The 23,830-nt window shown below is 39.5% G+C and overlaps 1 protein-coding gene across 1 annotated transcript in view; it reads left to right on the top strand.

Annotated features, from left to right (window-relative positions):
• LOC115840646 (disintegrin and metalloproteinase domain-containing protein 18-like) overlaps window positions 1-8,953 on the top strand; it is a 90,307-nt gene extending 81,354 nt beyond the window's left edge. Inside the window, exons 20-21 of the mRNA XM_060291642.2 lie at window positions 3,357-3,513; window positions 8,808-8,953. Coding sequence (XP_060147625.1) covers window positions 3,357-3,513; window positions 8,808-8,850 — 200 coding nt within the window. The 3' untranslated portion in view covers window positions 8,851-8,953. The remainder of the gene's footprint in view (window positions 1-3,356; window positions 3,514-8,807) is intronic.
• The last annotated feature ends 14,877 nt before the right edge of the window (window positions 8,954-23,830 follow it).

Consider the following 23,830-nt stretch of genomic DNA (forward strand, 5'->3'; position numbering starts at 1 on the left):
GGTTGCAGGTTATTTCCGCTCAGTATTATATCAGAGTCTAGTCAGTATAAAAACACCAAAAAAAAAAAAAAAAGCTCAAAAAGCATACAGATTGAAAAGAAAATCAGTCTTTATGTATAGATAATATGATCCTATATGCAGAAAATCCTAAGGAATCCACAAAAAATTTAGTAGGGTTGAAGAATATGAGATCAATATACAAAAAGCAATTGTATTCCTATAAACTAAGAGGAGACAATCCAACAATGACATTAAGAAACCAATTTTATTCACCACAGCATAAAAAGTAAAATACCTAGAAATAAATTTAGTGAAAAATTACATGATTTGTACACTGAAAATTTCAAACCATTGCTGATGTAAATTATAGAAAATGTATATAAATGGAGAGACAATGATGTTCATAGATTGGAAGACTATTGTTAAATGGACGGTTCTCTGCAAATTTATCTATACATTCAAGAAAATCCCTGTAAAAATCATCCACCTGGTTCATTTGCAGAAAGTGACAAGCTGGCTATAAGCTTTATATAGAATTTCAAAGGACCTAGAGTTGTCCAAATAACTTTGAAAAGAGTGATGTTGAAGAAAGTATACCACCCAATTTCAAAACTTTCTATAAAGCTACAATAATCAACACAGTGTAGCACTGATATTAACGTAGACATGTAGATCAATGGAACAGAATAAAGAACTGGAAATAGACCCACAGATACATGGAAAACTGATTTTCCATAGAAGTGCAAAGCAACTCAGTGAATAAAGGGTAGTCTTTTCAACAAAAGGTGCTGGAACCATTACATACCCACATGTAAAAAAAAAAGGAATTTTGTACATTTTGTACATGATCTGAAATCATATACAAAAATTCATTCAAAGTGGATCACAGATCAAAATGTGAAGCCTAGGGCTTCCCTGGGTGGTGAAGTGGTTGCGAGTCCGCCTGCCGATTCAGGGGACTCTGGTTCGTGCCCCGGTCCGGGAAGATCCCACATGCCGCGGAGCGGCTGGGCCCGTGAGCCATGGCCGCTTAGCCTGCGCCTTCGGAGCCTGTGCTGCGCAACGGGAGAGGCCACAACAGTGAGAGGCCCGCGTACCGCAGAAAAAAAAAAAAAAAGTGAAGCCTAAATGTATAAAACTTCAAGAAGAAAATATATGAGAAAACCTTAGTGACTTTGGATTAAATAAGGATTTTTTTTACATATGACACCAAAAGCACAATCCAAGGAGAAAAGGTGAAAACTTGGACATCACCAAAATTAAAAGCTTTTGCTCTTCAAAAGTCACTGTTAGGTGTATACCTAATAAAGTATTTATATTCAGAATATGTACAGATTTTATATTCAGAATATATAATCTTTGAAACTTAATAATGAAAAACCAACAGCCTTCTAAAAATGGGCAAAACACTTAAACAGACACTTTACCAAAGAAGATATATGGATTGGCAAATAAGCACAAGTAAAGATGCCCAACATCATTGTTTATCAAGGAAATGCAAATTAAAATCACAATTAGATACCATAATATTCCTTTAAATTTCGTTGAAATTTAAAGGACTAACCACATGAAGTTTTGCCAATATGTGAAGATAGTGTCTCATACACTACTGTTGAAGTGTAAAATTGTACAGTTTCAGCTTCTTAAAATGGTAAACTTTTACCTACCATGTAATCTAGTCACTTTACTATTTTATTTACCCAAGAGAATAGAATGCCTTCTCCCATACCAAACTTTGTATACAAATGTTCATAACAGCTTTAGATGTAATAGATAAAAGTTGGAAACAACCCAAATACAAATCAAGAGGTGATGGATCAAGGACGTGTGGTATATCCAAACAATAGTATATATTGAACAGTAAAAAGGAACAAGCTATTGTTAAAAGTACCAACATGGATGGATGTCAACATTTACGCTGTGTGAAAGAAGCAAGACTAAAATGAATACAGACTGTCTGACTCTGTATTAAATTGTAGAACACACAAACTAATTGATAGGGAGAGAATGCAGATCAAATCAGTGGTTGCTTGTTTGGGGGAGTGGCATCACGGCAGCACCATATATAGGCAAGTAGAAACTTTTGTGGATGACGGATATATTCACGACAGTTGAGCCTGGGAGTACGTGGATTTGAACTGCACGGATCCACTCATACACAGATTTTTTTCAATAAATACTACAGTACTACAGCATCTGAGGTTGATTGAATCCACGGAAGGGCAACTGCGAATATGGTGGAACCTGGGCTAAGAAGGGACCTAGAATATGCAGGACCAACGCTAAAGTTAAACATGGATTTAGACTGCTCAGAGTGGATTCCCCTGACCCCTGCATTGTTTAAGGGTCAACTGTCTTTTGACTGATGTGGTGGTTTTATAGATATATACATATAATAAAACCTGTAAAATTGTACATCTCAAATAGGTGCATGTATTATGTGTCTAAAATAACTCAGTAAAGCTGTTAAAACAGCAAAATTTAAATGACATCTAAGACAAAAGTCACACTATTTTGTTGTCAAATCTTTGAGCTGTAAAATTACGGCATGCATGCATTTCTGTTATTATGTTATAGTTCAGTAAAAAATTTACTAAATAAATAATAATGGAAGAGATCAATACACATGTAACCTTTGGAGAGGAATGATGATTAGAAAATGTCCGGAGGATGCTTTGGGGAGTCTAACAGGGTATGTTTTGAGATCTGGATGATTTTTCTAATTCTTTGTTAACATATTTATTTACTGTGTACTTTTCTGAATTGCGTAATACTTCAAGTTTTTAGGTGTAAGAAATAACGAAAGGGCATAAATATGTCGTTGAACGTCAACGAGAGGGGAAAAATACACACAACACACACTTTACGTATAGGTAGATACAGATACCAGGATAGGTATAGATATGGATTTTATTCATACGTATAAAATATAAATACTAGATGGAGAAACAGGAGTCATTTCAAAATGGTTTCCTCCAAGGAGAGAAGCTATGTGACTTGGCGAGGGAGGGGGATGGCGGTTTTTCACAGTATTTTGCTAAATTTTTAACTTAAGCCCTATTAATATATCACCTTTTAAAATATGATGCCATAAATAAGCAGCACGTAATAAGCAGACCTCAAAATATGTATACAGTATCGTAATAATTAAACAAATATGCATAAAAGATGACTAGTAAATCTATGAAAAATGTACCATTGAAGTTTTGGCTATGAGCTTAAATGTCCTTTTGTTTTCTCCTATAAGAGTTTGCAAGGTATTAAACTTTCGATTAGGTATATGATTTTATATGTACACATATGATTAAAGTGAAATAAATATAAATTTATTCAAATGTTCTATGTTTCATTTCTAGTTACAATTTTTACTAAAAAAGGCTACAATGCACATCAGAACTGGCTTATTTTGAGTTTCTACATTGTTCTGCCCTTTTTCATAATTTTCACCATTATGATCATGAAGCGAAATGAAATAAGAAAATCATGCAACGAAGAGAGTGCAGAATATGAGGGGTAAATATGATTTTACAAATAATTTATTATTTTAAATTGTGCTGGTCATTAACCAGTGTCATAAATTCATAATTGCATAACATTTGTTACATTTGTTATTAAATATGTGCTATTTTAAATCTAAGGTAAATGGCATTTTAACCATTTTGTTTTCCCAGTAGTTCATTGTTAGTATATTAAGGCAAGTCAAAATTTTGACTGCTCCAAAACTGTTCTCCTGATGAATATTCCACACTGTACTAGGGACTTAATATGTCAGAGAAGAATATATTTGGTGTATCATTTTAAGTTCCTTTCTAGTTGGATCTAAATTAAGTATGAGTCTTTGTTTCCTTTGGGGAAACCTTTTTTTTCCAATTTAGAATTTGTGTTAAACATGTCACTAATAAACCCTTGAACCTCATAATATTTCTATCTCTTTAGTAGTCTCAAATACTGTTAAAAAATCTCTACAGAATTCCTTTGAAATCAGATACTGTTTCTTACACATCTGTGCAGACTATTTTCTTACATTTGTGCATCTTCTCTTCTGATGACCTAACATTTAACTCATTGAAGGTAAGAAACCCTCATATTAATCCCGAAATGTAACATCACGAATGAGGATTTCAGCTTCAAAGTTACATTTTCTTTGAAAGCTATCATTACTAGTCCATTTTATGAAGACACGCTCAATTGCACACACATTACATGCATATCGTTCAGGGAAGTGATGGATCATATTCCCTGAAAGAGGAAGTGACTTAATTGGCCTATCACGAGCCTTTACAGAGGAAAAGAGAAAAAGAGAATTCAAAGAAAGTCCTGACAGGTAATATCGTAGAGGGAACGTGAGTAAAGTACATGCTCAATACATCTTCACATCCAAAAATTTCTGCTGCACCCAGCGTTAATGACTGTTCCTTTATAAACTCTCCCAGCAGGCCTGGGATGCGCACCATTCGGCCCTGCATCTTTGTTTATTCTATAAGTGTATATACTGGAGCCACTGAAAACATAATTTTCATCAGATGGAAAAAATCATCTTGTAGCCATATGTTTATTTCCATCATGCATTAGGCTGGGGCTATGGGGTTTAGGTAGGAAGATCACAGAGGTGGAACGTCGTTCTCATCACATCGATATCAAAGGCAAATACTACCAACTGATAATATCAACCTTGATTACCTGGAGGAAGTAGTGTTTGTCAGGTATTTCCGGAAAACATGAAAACACCTGTAAGATTATTTTTCTCCCTTTTTATACTAAAATCTATAAAAGGAAGCAACTAAACGTACCCCATATGTTTTTGTTTTTTGAGCAGCTCTTCACTTTTGGGTTCTATAAGATGTTCCAGAATCATCTTGTATATTCCTGGCCACAGGCCTAGAAGCAGGCATTTCTACAAGGATTCTTGGTTTCTTTTATTGGAGAACAATATTAGAAACAAATCTAGATGCTAGGTGTGCTCCTTGCTTCTTGTATTCCATTGCGTCTAGATCCTCACAATAGGTGGATATATAAATTCAATATATGTGTACAACACATACATACACACACCTGTCTTTATATATCCTGCAGATAAGGCCTTTATCAGACATAAAAATTGCAAATGTTTTCTTCAGCTATGTGTCATATTTTCATTCTAACTACAGTGTCTTTTGCTGAGGAAAAGTTTTTAATTTTATCATTATTTTCCTTCTTGGATTATGCTTTTGTTGTTATGTTTAAAAACTCACCACCAAACCCAAGGTCACTCAGATTTTCTCCTGTGCTTTCTTCTTGAAGATTTATAGCTTTGCATTTCACATTTAGATCTATGATCCATTTTAAGATAATTTTTGTGTAAAATTTGAAGTAAATTTAGAGTAAGGTGTGAAGTATGTGATAAGGTTTGTATTTTTGCATATGTATGCCAAATGGTCCAGCACCATTTGTTGAAAGAACTATCGTATCTTCATCAAAATGCCTTTGCACCTTTGTTGAAAACCAACTGACCAATATATATGTAGGTCTAATTTTGAATGAAGGAAATAAGATGTTTTTTATTTTCATGGTCAATTTTACAGTGCAAGTCTGCTTATTTATAGGATAATGATTTTTTTTCTGTAATGTATCTTTTTCCAAGTTTCAAACATTAGAATGTGATTTTCTCTTTAATCCATATTTGCAAGTAAGTTTGCCTAAAGGAAAGATGTGAGTTATCTTTTTCACATGCCACAGGTTAAGTAAATAAATAAAGGTATAAATTCCTTTAAAATCCTCTTTTACGTTGAAGTTTGTCTCTTAGAAAGCAGAATGGAAAGAAAATAATGCTTCAGGAAGATTGGTTTTCTCTGCCTTCATAATGAAGTTAAACTGCATTAAAATGTATTAATATTTGGCAAGGTTTGAAAAAGACTTTTTGCTGTTGTTGCTTTTAACTCACACTAAAAATTGTGCAAGCAGAGGGCTAGACATGGGAGACTTAGTAGAAGACTAACTTTTCTTAGAGTGGACCATAACACAAACTCACAGACCACACACCTAAGAACTTCCATTTAATCACTTTCTGCAAGACCAAGAGGAAATATCATAGTTATGGTGAATACACATTTGGGTTGAAGCCAGGAAGACAACACAAATTACTTGGGCTTCCAGAAGGAATATATTTCAAATATATATACTTAGATATACATACATATATATATAACCTAAATATTCATTTATAGAGAGAAGTTTTATGTATGTAACTATATATATCATATATATAACTATGCATATATATATACATGCTTTCTGACATCTTAATGGGTATGAGGTTGTAGCTTATCATGGTTTTTATTTGCATTGTCGTAATGATTAATGAGCATCTTTTCATGTGCTTATATTCCATTCATATATCTTCTTTGGAGAAATGTCTATTCAAGTCCTTTGGCCATTTTTGAATCAGATTGTTTGGGGTTTTGTTGTTGTTGAATTTTAGGAGTTCTCTACATATTCTGTATATTCATCTCTTATCAGGTATATGATTTGCAAATTCTCCCATTTTTTGGTTGCCTTTTTATTTGTAATATTCTGGGTATATAGCCAAAAGCAGTTTCTCCAAGAGCTACTTGTACACCAATGTTCATTGCACCTTTGTTCACAATAGCTAAAGATGGAAGCGACACAAGTGTCCATCAACAGATGAATGGATAAAGCAAAATGTGGTTTAAACATGCAATGGAATATTTATGATCTAGCCTTTAAAAGTCAGGAAATTCTGACACATGCTACAAGGCAGATGAATGAACCTTGAGGACATTATGTTACATGAAATAACCTAGTCACAAAAGACAAATACTGTATGAGTTCACTAACGTGAGGTACCCGGAGTAGTCAAATTCCTAGAGAGAGAAAATAAAATGGTGGTTGCCAGGGTTTGGGATAGGAAGGAATGAGGAGTTATTGTTCAATGGGTATAGAGTTTCAGTTTTTCAAAATGAAGAGTTTTGGAGATGGTAGCTGGTGATGTTTGTACAACACTGAATATACTTAATAGCAATAAACTGTACACTAAAAAATAGGATGGTAAATTTTATGTTATGTGTGTTTTACCATAATAAAAATTAATCTATAACAAAAGAGGCAAGGATATACAACAGAGAAAAGACAGTCTCTTCAATAAGTGTGCTGGGGAAACTGGACAGCTATATGTAAAAGAATGAAATTAGAACACTCCCTAACACCATACACAAAAATAAACTCAAAATGCATTAAAGACCTAAATGTAAGACCGGACACTGTAAAACTCTTAGAGGAAAACATAGGAAGAACACTCTTTGACATAAATCACAGCAAGATCCTTTTTGACCCACCTCCTAGTGTAATGCAAATAAAAACAAAAATAAACAAATGGGACCTAATGTAACTTAAAAGCTTTTGCACAGCAAAGGAAACTATAAACAACATGAAAAGACAACCTCAGAATGGGAGAAAATATTTGCAAACAAATCAACAGACAAAGGGTTAATCTCCAAAATATATAAACATCTCATGCAGCTCAATGTTAAAAAAAAAAAAAAACCAATTAAAAAATGGGCAGAAGACCTAAATAGTCATTTCTCCAAAGAAGACATACAGATGGCCAAGAGGCACATGAAAAGCTGCTCAACATTACTAATTATTAGAGAAATGCAAATCAAAACTACAATGAGGTATCACCTCACACCAGTTAGGATGGGCATCATCAGAAAATCTACAAACAACAAATGCTGGAGAAGGTGTGGAGAAAAGGGAACCCTGTTGCACCGTTGGTGGGACAGCAGGGGGAAGGTGGCTCGGGAGGGCCCCATCGTCCTTGGCGGGCCCACACCCCCAAGTGTTACATTCCCCCGGCTGTAAATTGATATGGCCACTATGGAAAACAGTATGGAGGTTCCTTAAAATACTAAAAATACCATATGACCCAGTAATCCCACTACTGGGCATATATCCAGAGAAAACCACAATTCAAAAAGACACATGTACGCCAGTGTTCACTGCAGCACTACTTACAATAGCCAAGTCATGGAAGCAACCTAAATGCCCATCAACAGAAGAATGGATAAACAAGAGGTGGTACATATATACAATGGAATAGTACTTAGCCACAAAAAGGAACGAAGTTGGTTCATTGGTAGAGAAGTGGATGGACCTAGAGACTGTCATAGAGTGAAGCAAGTCAGAAAGAAAAACAAATATTGTATATTAACGCATATATGTGGAATTCAGAAAAATGGTACAGAAGAACCGTTTGCAGGGCAGAAATAGACACAGATGTAGAGAACAAACGTATGGACACCAAGGGGGGAAGGCAGGGGAGGGAGGGATGAATTGGGAGATTGGGATTGACATACATACACTACTATGTATAAAACAGATAACTAATAAAAACCTGCTGTAAAAAAAAAACTAAAAAATGCACACCTTTATACATATAAATACATATTCATATATAAATACATATTCATATATAAATACATATTCATATATAAATACATATTCATATATAAATACATATTCATATATAAATACATATTCATATATAAATACATATTCATATATGAATACACACATTTAATGTTTAGCTTTTTATTTGGACTGCTTAGTTTTCTAAGAAACAAACTTACCTATAATGAATATTTCAGTTAATCTATTATAGTTGATTTTTTATTTTTTACTGTCTGTGTTCCTTTGCGTGAGTGTTTTGATCTGAGACTTAAAACAGAAATCTGGCAGTAGATACAGTTAAAGTAGGAAACCGCCTGCTACTAAAGATATTGTGAATTTCTATTTTCTTTTTCTTTCACTAGTCATTCAGCCATTGTACCAGAGAGTTATGACGTGGACTATTAATGTTGCCAAGAACTTCATCATCAAGTGGGTTACATGCAGAAGAGAAGGTGTTTTATAACCCTATGATACCACTGAATACGTTTAAAATGTCAAATTTTTGAAAATAAAGCACACTTGGGCAGGAGGAAGTCTCCCCTATGCTTCTGGGCATACACCTGGCCACAGGTGGAGTCTGGGTCCACGGAGCCGTAGCCACACTTCCACCCCTCACCCCACTCACCCTCCCCCCACCAGCCCCACCATCTCCACCCGCCCCACCCCCGCCCCCAGGCCAGCCCCCCAGCCCCTCCCTGCCCCGCCCCTCCGCCCGCTCTGCCCTCCCTCCCTGCGCCTCCCCGCCGTGGCCTAGAGCGCAGGGCTCCACGCGCTCGCTGCACCGTTTCCAGTCAACCCCGGTGGCGAGGCCAGCTGGCCACGCAATGCTGTCTCTCTTGCTGCTCCTCTCAGGGCTGGGCCTGCTGACCTCCACGGGCCATCGTGAGGACCCTGCTGGATAGGAGGGTGGCCCGTCGTCGCAGGGTCCCTTGGCACGGGGGTCGTCGCCCTCCTTGCTGCAGAAGCCCAGGCCAGGCTGGGGAGAGTCCGGCGTCAGGTCCGAGCCCAACCAGTTTCAGGGTCTTGGCGGGCCCGCTGGTCGGAGGGCTCTGAGCAGGACTGAGATAGTTGTCCCTCACTCCGAGACCCTGCACTGCAAGAGGGGGCGCCTGTCTTCCAGGGAGGTGGGGGGAGGAGGGAGCCTGGATGGGGTCCTGGGAGCAGCCCTTCTTCACCTACCCAGGGCTGAGGTCAGCCAGCCCCGAGGGTCTCTGGACGGTGGTGGGGTAGTAACACTCCCGCTTCTAGAGGAACCTCTTCCTGGAACCCTGCGCAGTATGATTGTGTGTGTGTGTGTGTGTGTGTGTGTGTGTGTGTGCGCGCGCGTGCATGTGTGCGCGCGCATGCCCGCTGGGGCTCGGAAGATCCACGAGTGATGTGATAGGAGAGGACAAGTAAGAGAAGGATAAGGATGCTGCCGTGCGCTGGGGAACGGTCACACCTGTTTTGCTCACTGTAGGTTCTGAAATATCACTTATACAAATTACAGTGCCACAGAAGACTGGGACAAAGGTCTCAGAAACTCCTGTCATTAAGAAATCATTCTTTGTGTTTTATGGGTATTTTATTCTTTCTGGACTACATGGCCCAAATCAGTTCATACATATCATTTATAAAGTTATTTTTGTGTTTATATTTATTTTGTTAAATAGCCATTTTGTCTGAATAAGAGCAAATGTTTTAATATTTTATTTTTTCATTATGTCACAATCAATACATAAACATTGTAAGGTACATAAACATACATACACACATATTGTTAAATTACAGACTCAGGAAAAAAAAATAATTGACCAAGTTTCTATTTCACAAAAAGTCTACTGGACCTTTTATCTCTAAAAAAAATAGTTTTAATATTTATTATATTAGTGAGATCATACTAATACATTCAATTCTTGTGATAACTATGTTCTATAAAGCCCCAAACGCTGAATTAGCTATTGCTGAATCAGCATTTCAAAGGGAAATACGTATGTATCTCATAGAGATTGCGATCTTAAATCCTGCAAACGTCTCATCCTGGAAGATTCTATTTTCCCTGATTTACAAAGGAGAAGTGAAAAGTGACTTGCCTGGGGCCATGTCAGCAATAGGTACCATAGCTGAGATTCCGACACCCTGCAACTGGCCTCAGAACCCAAGCTTCCTCAATACAGTGCCAACTCCATCTTCTGGTCATCTCTGCAGCAGAGCTGCAATAAGAAGGCAGAGTATATCAGCTGTTCAGCCTCAGCTGGGAGTGTGAGCCTTGTTACAAATGAATTTTTGGCCATTTGTTCGTAAACTCAAATGATCCAAAAAGAGCTACAAATATTGATTTAGGGGCTAACAAATAAATCTGAGCAAATAGGCAAATTTGCAGATATGGAATAATTGAATAATGATGATTGACTATATTTTGTAACATAATTTAAAAATAAATATAAACTCAATAAGATTTGAAAGGTAATATATACACCAGCTATTTTTTTTTTTTTTTTTTGCAGATTGTATTGTTATTTAGATTGAAAGCTTGAGACATTTTGTTACTGAAAACAAGTTCCTGTGCCCAACGCACAGTGAGGCCAAGCAAACCAAAACGTAGGAGTTTGGAGCAGAGAAAAGTTTATTGTGGGGCCATGTAGGGAGACAGGTGGCTCCTGCCCCCCAAAACCCTGAACTCCTCCAAGGGTTTCAGCAAAGCACTTTTAAAGGCAAGATGAAGGAGGAGCGAGGTTGGTTGTTACAAACCTCTTTGCAGCTGTCCACGTAGGTCAGGTCACATGCTCCTGTAACCCTCCAACAAAACAAATATTATTCTCTGTTCTGCAACTTTTTATCTCCATATGAATAGACTCTTAAAGGTCAGAGCCTTGAAAATAGGCTCTCCTGTATATTTCAGGCTACAGGCAACATTCTTTACAAAAGGCACAGAGCCAGCATAACTAAGCACAGGCAACAGAGCACCAGGCTAAAGTAAGAAACAGACCTAATACAGAGTGAGATTGGTTCTTCCCTGTTACAATTTTACATACAAATTCTCAGGATTAATTAGAAAGTTTAACAAAGGATAACTGGGCACTGAAAAATGGATTAGTATCTGTAATAATGAAAAAGCTGCAAGGTGTTGAGGGAGGTGATGCTTCCAAAGTCTCCATCACACACTAGCTCGGTGCCAAAATAGTTCTTCAGTTTCCTTAACTGTTAAAATGGGTATGATAGAACCATACCTCGCTCTTAAGTATATTGTGAGGACCTTTGAGGTAATTTAAAGAGTGCTTAGCCATAATGCAAAGAACATATTTTTTACATTTCATTTTTACCAAGAAGGTACAGGTATATTTTGTTGTTGAAACAGATTTCTGCCTCAAATAATGGTATATGGTGGTATCATTATGTGATATGCAGAATATGGAAGGCAAACTCTACATTTTTACTCTCAAACAATAGGATAAAGGAAGGGAAGGTACTATGGAGCCCTACATCAAGGACACCCTACATCAAGGACACAGGACAAAAATCCCGGAATTAACGGAGCCCCCCATAGCAACTGTTGCCATGGGCTCTCCCTAATCTGTACCGGACAGCCCTTCTCCCCCGACTCCATATTAGGCAAAATAATCACCATGTAGTAACCTTGAAGCATCCTGACCAATCACCTAATGCCATCCTGCCAGCAGGAATTTTCTTTGTCTTGAGGCTATAAAAGTTGGCTACTAGCCCACAAAGGGGGTCAGCTCTCCGTGGTCTATCAGGAAGTGGGCCTGCTGCATTCACCTCTCGTTAGTGTGCCCCTCACTAACCTCTGCTCTTTGCTCTCAATAAACTCACTCTTTTCTAAAATACTTCGTGTCTAGAAATTCTTCTTCCAACCCGCGCTCAGACCACGACATTTTGGTGGCCCGTACGGGGAACATCTCCGGGGGGATCTCCTCCCCCGACCTCTCTCTCCTCATTTCTTGGGACCCTCTGTGAACAGGCAAGCTGCCGGGAAGCAACAGAGGACTCTGGCCACACACACACACACCCTGGTGTGTTCCGAAGGCTCCACGGCTCACTTCGCCCCAGTAACTGCCGCCCAGAACGGGTGAGGGTCCCTCTGTCTTCCTCCTGACTGCAGACTGGGCCGATTGGTATCGTGCGGGCACGGGTCAGGCATTTAAAAGCCATCAGGGCGCCTGCCGCTTGAAGACTCCCGTGAAGGATAAGGGGGTCACGGAACGGACCAGGCTGTTAGAGCGTCTGCCCCCAGCAAGGCAACTTCCGTGCACCGTGAGGCACATATTGGTTCAAGCAGAACGCTGAGCCCCCCTCCCCTTGGCCGCCGCCTTCCCGCAGGACTACGAGGCCGATTCCTCAGCCTGTCTTTGTTGCTTTCACCTTTTTCTCCGTCCGATTGATTTACAGGAGCCTAAGTGTTGCCTCTGAGCCATCCCAGGAGTGCCTTTCACGTTTCAGGGCATCGCCAAGCGGTGAGTCACCCGGTAGTTCCCGGGAATCTCTCTCTTTTTCTTTCTTCCCCTGCCCGAGTCGCATGGTGCCTCAGTCGCACGGTCTGTGCCTCAGTCGCACGCTCAGGGTCACCTCTCACGGTCAGACGCGATTGTTGGGACAGTCGGCCCATCTTGTGCCTTAGTCGCAATGAGAGATCACTGGGACAAAGGGGACCCCTCTCTGTCAGCCGGTGACTCTCAGTGCGCCCTTTCTACGGCGTACAGGCTAAGAATGGGTTCTGGATCGTCTCGGGAGCCTCCCTCGGACTCACCCCTCGGCTGTATCCTCAGGAACTGGGAAAATTTGACCCTGAAAATCTCAAAAAGAAGAGGCTCATTTTCTTTTGTAACACGGCTTGGCCCCAGTATAAACTGAGGGACCGAGAACAATGGCCTCTTAGGCACACTAAATTGTAACACGATCCTCCAACTTGATCTCTTTTGCCGGAAACAAGGAAAGGACTCAGAGGTTCCTTAAGTCCAGACCTTTATGGCCCTTAGTCAGAATCCGGAGCTGAGGGACTCATGCCGCATGTGTCTTTCTGTTGCCACCTTATCCTCCAAACCCGCTCTGTCTCCCTCTCTATCAGATCTCCTAGGCGACCCTCTACTCGACCTTTCCTGTCTTCCACCCCATGAACCCCCTGCTTCAGCCCGCGACCCCCACCTCAACCCACAGCTCCCCAACAGGTACCCCCTTATCAAGGCAAAGGCCCCCCTCCCCTCCCCTCCCCACACAAGATCGAGGACTGCCCAACGCCAGGAAGTAGCAAATGGAAACATGGGCACTATTAGAGTCCATGTTCCCTTCCCCATGTCTGATGTTTCCCAAATGCAAAACAAGTTAGGTTCCTTCAGTCAGGATGGCCACAATATTCTTTAGACTCCAGAGAAAATTGGTTAAGATAAAAATTTTTTTGAAATTGCAAAACTGGTTCTTTTTGCATATGCAATTAGAGAGAGCTAGCTTGTTGAAATATCTTTTTCAGAATTCTGACCCTGAGAGAACAAAAATACGCCTAGGAGAAGGCTTGAAGTTAACTCTTACCATGTCCTTGAGCTACAAACACAGCCCCCTTTGCCTGAGACTTCAGCCTTGGATTAATTAGTAGAACTTCAAGCCAAGGGAAAAAAAAAAAAAAAGGCAAAGAGACATTTTAAATCTCAAGTGGAAACTATGAGATCTCTGACGGCCTGGATATATGTTTATGTCTCAGTATGTGTCTTTGTCTTTGGATAATACTGCTGAGGTTAATTTGTAAATGAGCTCTATTTAACTGGCTTAACAGAAAAGTAAGCGCTTACAAATCAAACAGTTCTAAATACAAGGAAAATTAAGCTAAATAAATTTCAGATTCACGTGAACTGGGAAATATTCAATATTAATACCTATGTTAATGTTTACATTTCTTGATCTAATTAATATAGACATGTCTTTCGAGCCATCAGCATTAAGTATAATACTTTTATTGTGCCTAGGTTTAATATAAACTAAAAAAGATCTTTTTATATTTGTCAAATTTGTCCGCAATAAAAATAACTCAATGTGAAGAAACTTTTAAGAAAAGAAAATACAAATGAGATAAGAGCTTTGGGTGAACTTTTTAGGAATAATTATGTTTTAGGAATGTCTACTTAAGAATAATCTCTCCAGATATTCGACAACTTAAAACATTTAGAGTTGTGCTAAATTAAGTGAGAGGATGGAAGTTTATTAAATAACTAGTCCATTTCCAAATAAAATAAGATACTGAAACATTAATTACTGAACATTGGCTTCCTTTTACAGAGAAACAAAAGGTTTGGAACTATTAAAAAAATGTGTTTGGTGCCACACTGAGATATTTTCTACAAGAAAGCACATTCTTCAAAAATTATTTGGATGTATGTTTACCAGTCTACAGAGTGCTGACATAAAGGACAGTTCATGGTTGCTTAAGTAGGAAAGTAGGATGCATGTTTTTAGTAAAAAAGGTATGAGGAATGGAATTGCATTTTATTAAGGAAAAAGGAAGTAGGACTGACCTACATGTGGCTGTTTCTGAATGAGAAAATGAAGTGATGGATACAGAAAGTGATAAAAAAAGGTTTGTGGAAAATGGACCCCGAGAAAAGAGTTTTATACATGGTACAAGTTTTCTTAAGACGTTGAACTGCCTTTGCAAAAATACTACCTCTTCAAGATTTATAGAAAGGAATTTCTAAGATTGAATTAAAATTAATTAGGTAAATAAATTTTGTTATTAACAGTAAGCTGGTTCCAGACGGGAATTTGGTTCTGTCTCTCTGGTAAAAGAACAAACTTTTCTTGGAATGCTGCTTTGGATAACAGACTGTGTGAATTACCTTGCATTTAAGTGATTTATATTTGCTTTTAAAATCCTTTTGTTACTTTGGTTGAGTAAATAAGTAGTATTTCACAATGATCTATGAAGATTGTGGCGCATGTAGATAAAGTTCATTCTGCTTTTACAAAAATTAACCCCTCATTGCCAGACTTTTGCCATCCTGATGTCCTTAAAACATGACAACAGTCTACTCCTAAATCAGGGAATTAAAAATGGGTAAACAATAGCTGTAAATCTAAGAGTCGGGGCTATGGGAAATCCAAGACGGCCACTTGGCTTTTTCTGGCTCCCTGACAAAGCTCATTTTTTGTATTTGATGGGATAAGGCTTCCCTGGCTGCAGGGTTAATGCCCTCACAATGAAAAAAAAAATTACATTTCACTGAATATTAAATTCTGGTTTTGTTATTTAAGGTCTGTGTTACCAAGACTCACTTCCCAGATAGTTCTTTGCTGTTACGTTATGTTGCTAAAAAGTTGAATTCAATTATTAAAGGATACTCTTTTCTAAAGCTAATCTCAGTAATCTATTTTCAGATGAAGATCAGATACCCATGACCTACAATGGGGATTATGCATACTGGAAAAGACATAATTTAAAAGACTGTCTCCAACCTGGATGGATGGGGATCCATTCTGGGCTGGCTAAATGACTCTCTTTGTAACTATGCCCTCAATTTTAATCAGACTAGCCTGGAGTGGGGTCCCTGGTCAAAGGAAGGTGAATATGATGTACATGAAGATAATTTCACTTTGCGTTGGGGAAATTCGAGGAAAAATGCTGCGACTAAGAAATATGTTAATGAGGACCACATCCCCATAAACAGCTCGGCCCTGGGAACTAAATATGTGGGAATTGTTGTGACCACCGGACACTTACTTAGTTTAACCTCCGACAAGACTCTCCTCCAAAATACAACATAATTCAACTAATATTCAGAAATTTGTTATGCCAATTCCCCCGTCACACCCATCATCAGTCAGAGCCCGGATTCTCCCCTTTACGTGTAGATGATTACTTCCTCGAAGCTCGGCCTTCCTAATATAATCCTAGGTCATGGGACCCCAGTCTATTTCCAGAGGAAAACTCCCAAAAGGTCAGGGCCTGGATCTGGGGACCCACACGGGGGTATCCTTGAGGGGCACCGGATTTTCATCTCTATGCGGGGTAACGGGGTCTATCTGGATCTTCCCACAGTTTGGAGGGGCTCCTGCACAATTATTGCTGTGGCCCCAGAGGCTACCATTAAGACTACAAAGGATTTAGCTTCCTCAGGAGGCATTCCCAACCTTAGGTCCTTCCTCGAGGAGGCCTTAAGACCTGTCCAGGAGAGACAAAAACGAACTGCTGATTGGCGGGGACATGCTTACGATAACCCAGTTCTTGATCGGCCCCGAAATAATACACAGTGTCTTTAGAGGCTCTTGGTTTGCAGGCATACCCCTTAGAGAAGAGCGTTCTCCATCTCACCATCATGGTCCAGGAACCTTGGAAGGCAGCGGTAGCAGCCACCGAGGAACAGCAGTCAGCCCTAGGCTCTCTGGCCGAGGGGGTTTTACAAAATAGGAGGGCCCTTAATGTTGTAACAGCTGAGACGGGGGGTGTCTGTGCCCTACTAAATGAGACATGCTGCTTCTATATTAATACCTCCGCCCACATTGAAGAAGACGTTCAGATTCTAAAGAAAAACATCAAATTAATAGAAGATTTAAAAGAGAGAGCAGGACGGGGCCCCAGCTGGCTTTCCAGCCTCCTCGCCTCTCTGGGGATCCAGATACGGACGTGGCTATCACCCTTGTTGGGACCATTAATCCTGATAGCCTTTGTTGTGTTGCTTGGCTCCTGCATTATTAACACATTATCTAAGTTCGTCTCCCGGCAGGTTCAAAAGATTCAATTCCAGATGGTGCTACAACAAGGATACCAGCCAGTTGGCACAGGGACTACGTTGGAACAAGCTGCCTTACCATTCCACGGGCTCTCATCTCCCTCTGTAAATACACCCTGACAGAGAGCGGACATAGGGACCCAGGGCTCCACGATGCCCCGTCCAGCAGGAAGAAGCTAGGAATGGTCATCGCCCCTTTCCGCAGTGACCTGGGTCCCTATGACCCGAGATGGGGATAGGCAGATAGTCATGAGCAGGGTGTTAAGTGGACAAAGATTTGGCCCATAAATAAAAAGAGGGGGGAATGTGGAGCCCTACATCAAGGACACCCTACATCAAGGACACAGGACAAAAATCCCGGAATTAACGGAGCCCCCATAGCAACTGTTGCCATGGGCTCTCCTAATCTGTACCGGACAGCCCTTCTCCCCGACTCCATATTAGGCAAAATAATCACCATGCAGTAACCTTGAAGCATCCTGACCAATCACCTAATGCCATCCTGCCAGCAGGAATTTTCTTTGTCTTGAGACTATAAAAGTTGGCTACTAGCCCACAAAGGGGGTCGGCTGTCCCTGGTCTATCAGGAAGTGGGCCTGCTGCATTCGCCTCTCGTTAGTGTGCCCCTCACTAACTCTGCTCTTTGTACTCAATAAACTCACTTTTTTCTAAAATACTTCGTGTCCGGAAATTCTTCTTCCAACCTGCGCTTGGACCACGACAGATACTAAAAGAAATATTCTATTGGTTTGTTTCCTATAGAGTTTGTAGCAAATATGAATTCCATCATGAAGTTCAGCATACAAAAGCAATCAGTGTAGTACACCACATTAACAGAATGAAAGAAAAGAACCACATGAGCCTGTCAGAGATGCAAAAACAGCATTTGACAAAATGCAGCACACTTTCGTGACACAGTTATACCAACTTATTTCCAAAATATAATTTTCCTGATTAAAAGGATTCATTGTTGATGTCATACTGTTGCAACATAAGAATAATGTAGCTACTGATAAAAAGGAATAGATCCTTGAAAACATGTACCAATCATTAAATCACACCAATGAAGTGTGGTCTATCTGTTACTTACAGTTCCAGTTCAGAGTAGTGTTCTGACTGCTGTACAGATGAGAGGCTAATTGTACACTCAATTGTTGTTTTTTATTTATGAAGGTGGAATTCACATAACATAAAATCATTTCTAAGTGAACAATTCTGTGGCATCTAGGACATTCACAATGTTGTGCAAGCACTACTTCCATGAAGTTCCAAAACCTTTCCATCACTCCAGAAACAAAACCCCATGTCCATTAAACAATCTCATCCCATTTCATCGTCCCACCAGCACCTGGCAACCACTAATCTGCATTTTGTTTCTATAAAGAAAATTATTCTAGATAAGTAATAAAAATAGAATTAAGAATACCTTTTGTGTCTGGTTTCTTTCACTTAGCATAATGTTTTAGAGGTTCACCCACTTTATAGCATGTATCAGAATTTCATTTATTTTTTATGACTGATTAATGCTCCACTTATACCACATATATATGCCATAATTTGTTGATCCGTTTGTCCGTTGATAGGCATTTGAACTGTTTCTACCTTCTGGCTATTGAGAATAATGCTGCTATGAATATGTGTTTATATGTATATGTTTGAGGACCTGTTTTTAATTCTTTGGGGTATATACCTAGGAGTGGAATTGCTGGGTCATATGGTAATTCCATGTTTACCTTTTTCAGGAACACCCAAACTCTTTTCCAGTGGCCAAACCATTTTACATCCTCAGTGGCAATGTATGAGGGTTCCAATCTGGCCAACACGTGCTTCTTTTATTCTTTTATTATAGCTGTTCTGGTAGATGTGAATTGGTACCTCATATGGTTCTGAGTAGCATTTCCCTAATGAGTAAGATGCTGAGCATCTTTTCATGTGCATATTTAGGCATTTTGATATCTTCTTTGGAAAATTGTCTATTCAAGTCCTTTACACATTTTGAGTAGAGTTTTTTGTTGTTAATTGCAAGTTTTTTGTATATTCTGTATATGTATGTATATATATTTTTTCTGCCATTCTGTAGATGTGTTTTCATGTTCTTGATGACAAAGGTATTTATATAAAAGCAAAAACCTCACAAGGACAAAACACCAAGATGAAGACAAAAGCAGCAAAATTTGAAAGGTGAAAACTAGATGAATGATTTAGTAAATACAACAATTTGCATCAGGAGCCTGTAGAAGCAGTCAAACAACTTGGAGAACCATGAAATGTTAAGGGATTTGATAACATTTATTACATTGGAAGTAGAAGTAAACGTGGAACTAAAAATAGAAGATTGTTTGAGAACCTGTTTTAAGAGTAGTTATACCCTCTCCTCCAACCAACACACACACACACACACACACACACACACACACACACGCCCCTTGTTTGGTCTAAATGAACACTTGGAGAACCATTCTCTGGGAAGGGAAAATGAGGATTCTTAGGACTCAAGGACCCTTGAAGACTAGAGTGTTATATCGAAAACACAGAAATTAAGTTTAAAAATGTCTTATTCCCCTACACTACATCCAGATCTACTTTTCAAGTGAGATAGGAAAAGAATGTTCTTTTGTTAACCTTACAGGCCAAGAGAAAAGATGTTAAGACAGAGACTTCTGAGGTTATCCAGTGAAAGTATCCAGAAAAATTATTCCATGGTGAGGTGTCAAATTAGCAAGCTTCAACTATGTGAACAGAGCTTCCAATCAGATTTGTAATGACTCATTTTTGATCACAAGCAGACATTTAGGAATGACAAGACATCTGAGGAAAGCATTGATTATGACAAAAAGAGACCAAGACAAAAAAGAAGCTTAAGTGAAAGAAAGACAATCTGCAGAGCTGAAGGAAGAAAGGAGAGAAAGAAATTATCCATAAGGTCTTCAAAGAAACAGAGAAAGTATTGCATCTGGTGATATGATCAGTCTCCCCTTTTTTTTAATGTTCCGTGAATCCACTCTAGATTTTTGCTTTGTGGTTACCAGGAGGCTTACATAAAACACCTCATAGATAAGACAGTCCATTTTATGCTGATAGCAACATATCTTTGTTCACCCATAAAGGCTCCACCCTTTTACTCCTTTCCTTTTATATTTTGATGTCACAATTTATTTTTTATTTAACAAATTACAGTAGCTATACCTATTTTAAATACTTTTTTCCTTTAACCCTCATACTATAGTTAAGTGGTTGACACACCATTTTAATACAGAGTTACATTTTCTAAGTCTCTTTATTTTTGAGATTTAGAGTCTCAAAAGGTGAAAAATAGACGAATGAGTGTTGTGTACTTTCACAGGCTTTTTGTTACTGAGTAGCATTTTTTTTTTTTTTTTTTTTTTTTTTTGGTACGCGGGCTTCTCACTGCTGTGGCCTCTCCTGTTGCAGAGCACAGGCTCCGGACGCGCAGGCTCAGCAGCCATGGATCACGGGCCCTGCCGCTCCGCGGCATGTGGGATCTTCCTAGAACGGGGCACGAACCCGTGTCCCCTGCATCAGCAGGCGGACTCTCAACCACTGCGCCACCAGGGAAGCCCACTGAGCAGCATCTTTTTATTTAAGCTTGAACTACTTGTAGCACTTCCTGCAAGGCCAGCCTGATGGTGATGAACTTTCTCAGCTTTTATTTGTCTGGGAAAGCCTTTATTTCTTCTTCATATCTGAAGGACAAATTTGCTGAATACATTGACTGGCAATTTTTATATTTCAGCCCTTTGAATATGTCATTCCACTCTCTCCTGGTCTGTAGTTTCTGCTGAGAAATCTGCTTACAGCCTGACTGGGGTTTCTTTGTAAGTTGCTTACTTTTTTTCTGCACTTAAGGTTGTTTATCATTGATTTTTGACAGTTTCATACAATAAGTCTTAGAGAAGGGCTTTTTGCATTGATATAATAGGGTGTTTTATTAGCTTCATGGACTTGTATGTCCAATTCCTATTTCAAATTTGGGGAGTTTTCAGCTCTTCTTTCTTTAAATAAACTATTTGCCCCCTTCTCCCTTTTTTTTCCTTCTGGTACACCAGTTATGTTTATATCTGCCTTTCTGACTGGATCCAACAGCTCTCATAGGGTTTCTTCACTTTTTAAAAACTCTAAGTTCTCTACCCTCTTCTAACTGAATTATCTCTATATTTCTATTCTTCCAGTTACTTATTCCGTCTTCCATGTCATCTGCCCTGTTACCTATGCTCTCTATCGCATTCTTCATCTCATTTATTGAATTCTTCAGCTTGAGAATTTCCATTTGGTCCTCTTTCATAATTTTAATTTTTAGTAAATAACTCCTTCTCTTCATTAATTTTATTCCTAAGTTCAATAAGTTGTTTTTCTAAATTTTCTTGCAACTCATTGAATTTCTTCTTGAGAGCTATTTTCAGTTCTTTATCAGTTAGATTACAGTATTCCATTGTCTTTGAGTTCAGTTGCTGGAGAATTATTAATTTGTTTTTGTAATACCATATTTCCTTGATTTTTCATAGCGTGTGATGATATGAGCTTGTACTTTCTCATTTGATGTAGCCTGACACCTTCCTTAATTAAGAATTTATGTTTACTTTGCTTCTCAAGATTCAACAAACTGGCAATTAGAACTCTATTTATTTATTCCAGGAGGTGGCACTACAGCTCAAGTTTGTGGTTTCTCCTACAGGAGCTGTCTCTTTGGGATGCACTGGGGATTGTGCAAAAGGAGCTGTCATCAGAGTGGGAGAAGGTTTGGGCTAGCGCCTCAGGCTCTGGAGATGCTTGAACTCCAATTGGGGCAATTTGTGGGTGTGCCCCCTGCTGAAATCTCAAAGTGGACAGCAGGAAATCTGTTCAGGAATATCAATGCCCATTGATATTCCTGTGTGCCCCCTCCTCTCTCTTCTCCCCCCCACCAGTCACAGAGGCCCCTCATCAGAAATCTGGGTGCTGCTGGAGAGAAACAGGCCCCTGCAGCTGCAACTCACACTACTGGGCAGCACTGCTTTCACCGTACTCCTCCTCAGTCAGGAGTGGTCACCTCTGATGCTCCCCCAAACCCACTCCTTGCAGTGGCACTCTGGAGCAGGGACACACTTGGAGGGCTCCTCCACCTCTTCGGCCTCAAAATTCATTTCTAGGGCTTCCCTGGTGGTGCAGTGGTTGAGAGTCCGCCTGCCGATGCAGGGGACACGGGTTCGTGCCCCGGTCCGGGAAGATCCCACATGCCGCGGAGCGGCTGGGCCCGTGAGCCATGGCCGCTGAGCCTGCGCGTCTGGAGCCTGTGCTCCGCAGCGGGAGAGGCCACAGCAGTGAGAGGCCCGCGTACCGCAAAAAAAAAAAAAAAAAAAAAATTTCATTTCTATCCCACTCTGATGGTGTGCCAGGTCCCACTGTCCAGGCAACCTGGACCTCCACAAATTCTCTAAATTCTTTGTTGGCTGTGGGTATCTGCCCAGTTTTGCTCTCTATAGGTTTCCTTTTTCCTCTGATCATGGCAAGTGGGGGTGGGGCAGGCTCACCAGCTCCCTTGGTTCTGCAGCCACCACTGAAGTCCTGTCTTCCCACTTTCAGATGCACAGATGAGTTGACACTTCCTTGGCCTCCTGGTGTAATGTACAGAGGTACTTAGGTTTGGTTATGGATGTTTACTTAGCTGTAAATCAAAGGGGAGAGAAAAAATGAGTGACTCACTCTGCCATTATGCTGACATCACTATCAATCAGTTTTTATTCACAAAGCTTAGCTGTAAAAAAGAGCTCAGAGAAAGAAATAGAACATTACCATCACCCCTAGAATCCCACTATAATGCTCACTTCTATTCATTATCCTCAGAAGTAAGCATTATTTCACTTCTATCACTATATATTAGTTTTTCTTATGTTGCTAGGTTTGTAATGTGACGATGATGTATCTATCATTTTGTATCTGGCATCTTTTGCTCAACATTTATTTGTCCATTTATCTATGGACTTTTGGGTAGTTTCCTATGGAAACTAGTGACACTGTAGACATTCTAATTCATGCCTTTTGGTGGATATTTACATGCATTTCTCTTGGGAAAGTACAAAGAAATTAACTTGATGGGTCATAGTGTATGTATCAGTGAGCTGTTACAATAATATCACGAAACAGACACAAAACACAGAAACAATGTTTCATTTCTAGTTCCTGTGACTGTAGATTGCCTGGAATGGGTTTAATTCAGTCTGTAAACTTGTGGATCAGCCAGGAGAGGTTTGTACCTATGTCTTGTGTCTTTAGAGGTTCAACATTGGAGAATTAGCTGCTAATTAGCTGCTTGAAAACTGTTGGTGGGAATGTAAAATGGGGCAGCCACTACTATGGAAAATAGTATGGAGGTGGCTCAAAAAATTAAAAAAATACTATATGATCTAGCAATCCCACTTTCATGCATTTAGCCAAAAGAATGGAAATCAGGGTGTCCCATGAACATGCACACCCATGTTCTTTGCAGCATTATTCACAATAACTAGAGGCAGAAACAAACTAAACGTCCATCAGTGGATGAATAGATACAGAAAATGTAAAATAAGCACCGAATTTCATTCTTTTGCATGTGGATATCCAGTTTTCAAAACACCATTTGTTGAAGAGGTTTTCCTTTCCTCATTCTGTATTTTTGGCATCCTTATCAAGATCAGGTGATA

This window comes from Globicephala melas, chromosome 21 (genome assembly GCF_963455315.2).
Source record: "Globicephala melas chromosome 21, mGloMel1.2, whole genome shotgun sequence".
Lineage (NCBI taxonomy): Eukaryota > Metazoa > Chordata > Mammalia > Artiodactyla > Delphinidae > Globicephala > Globicephala melas.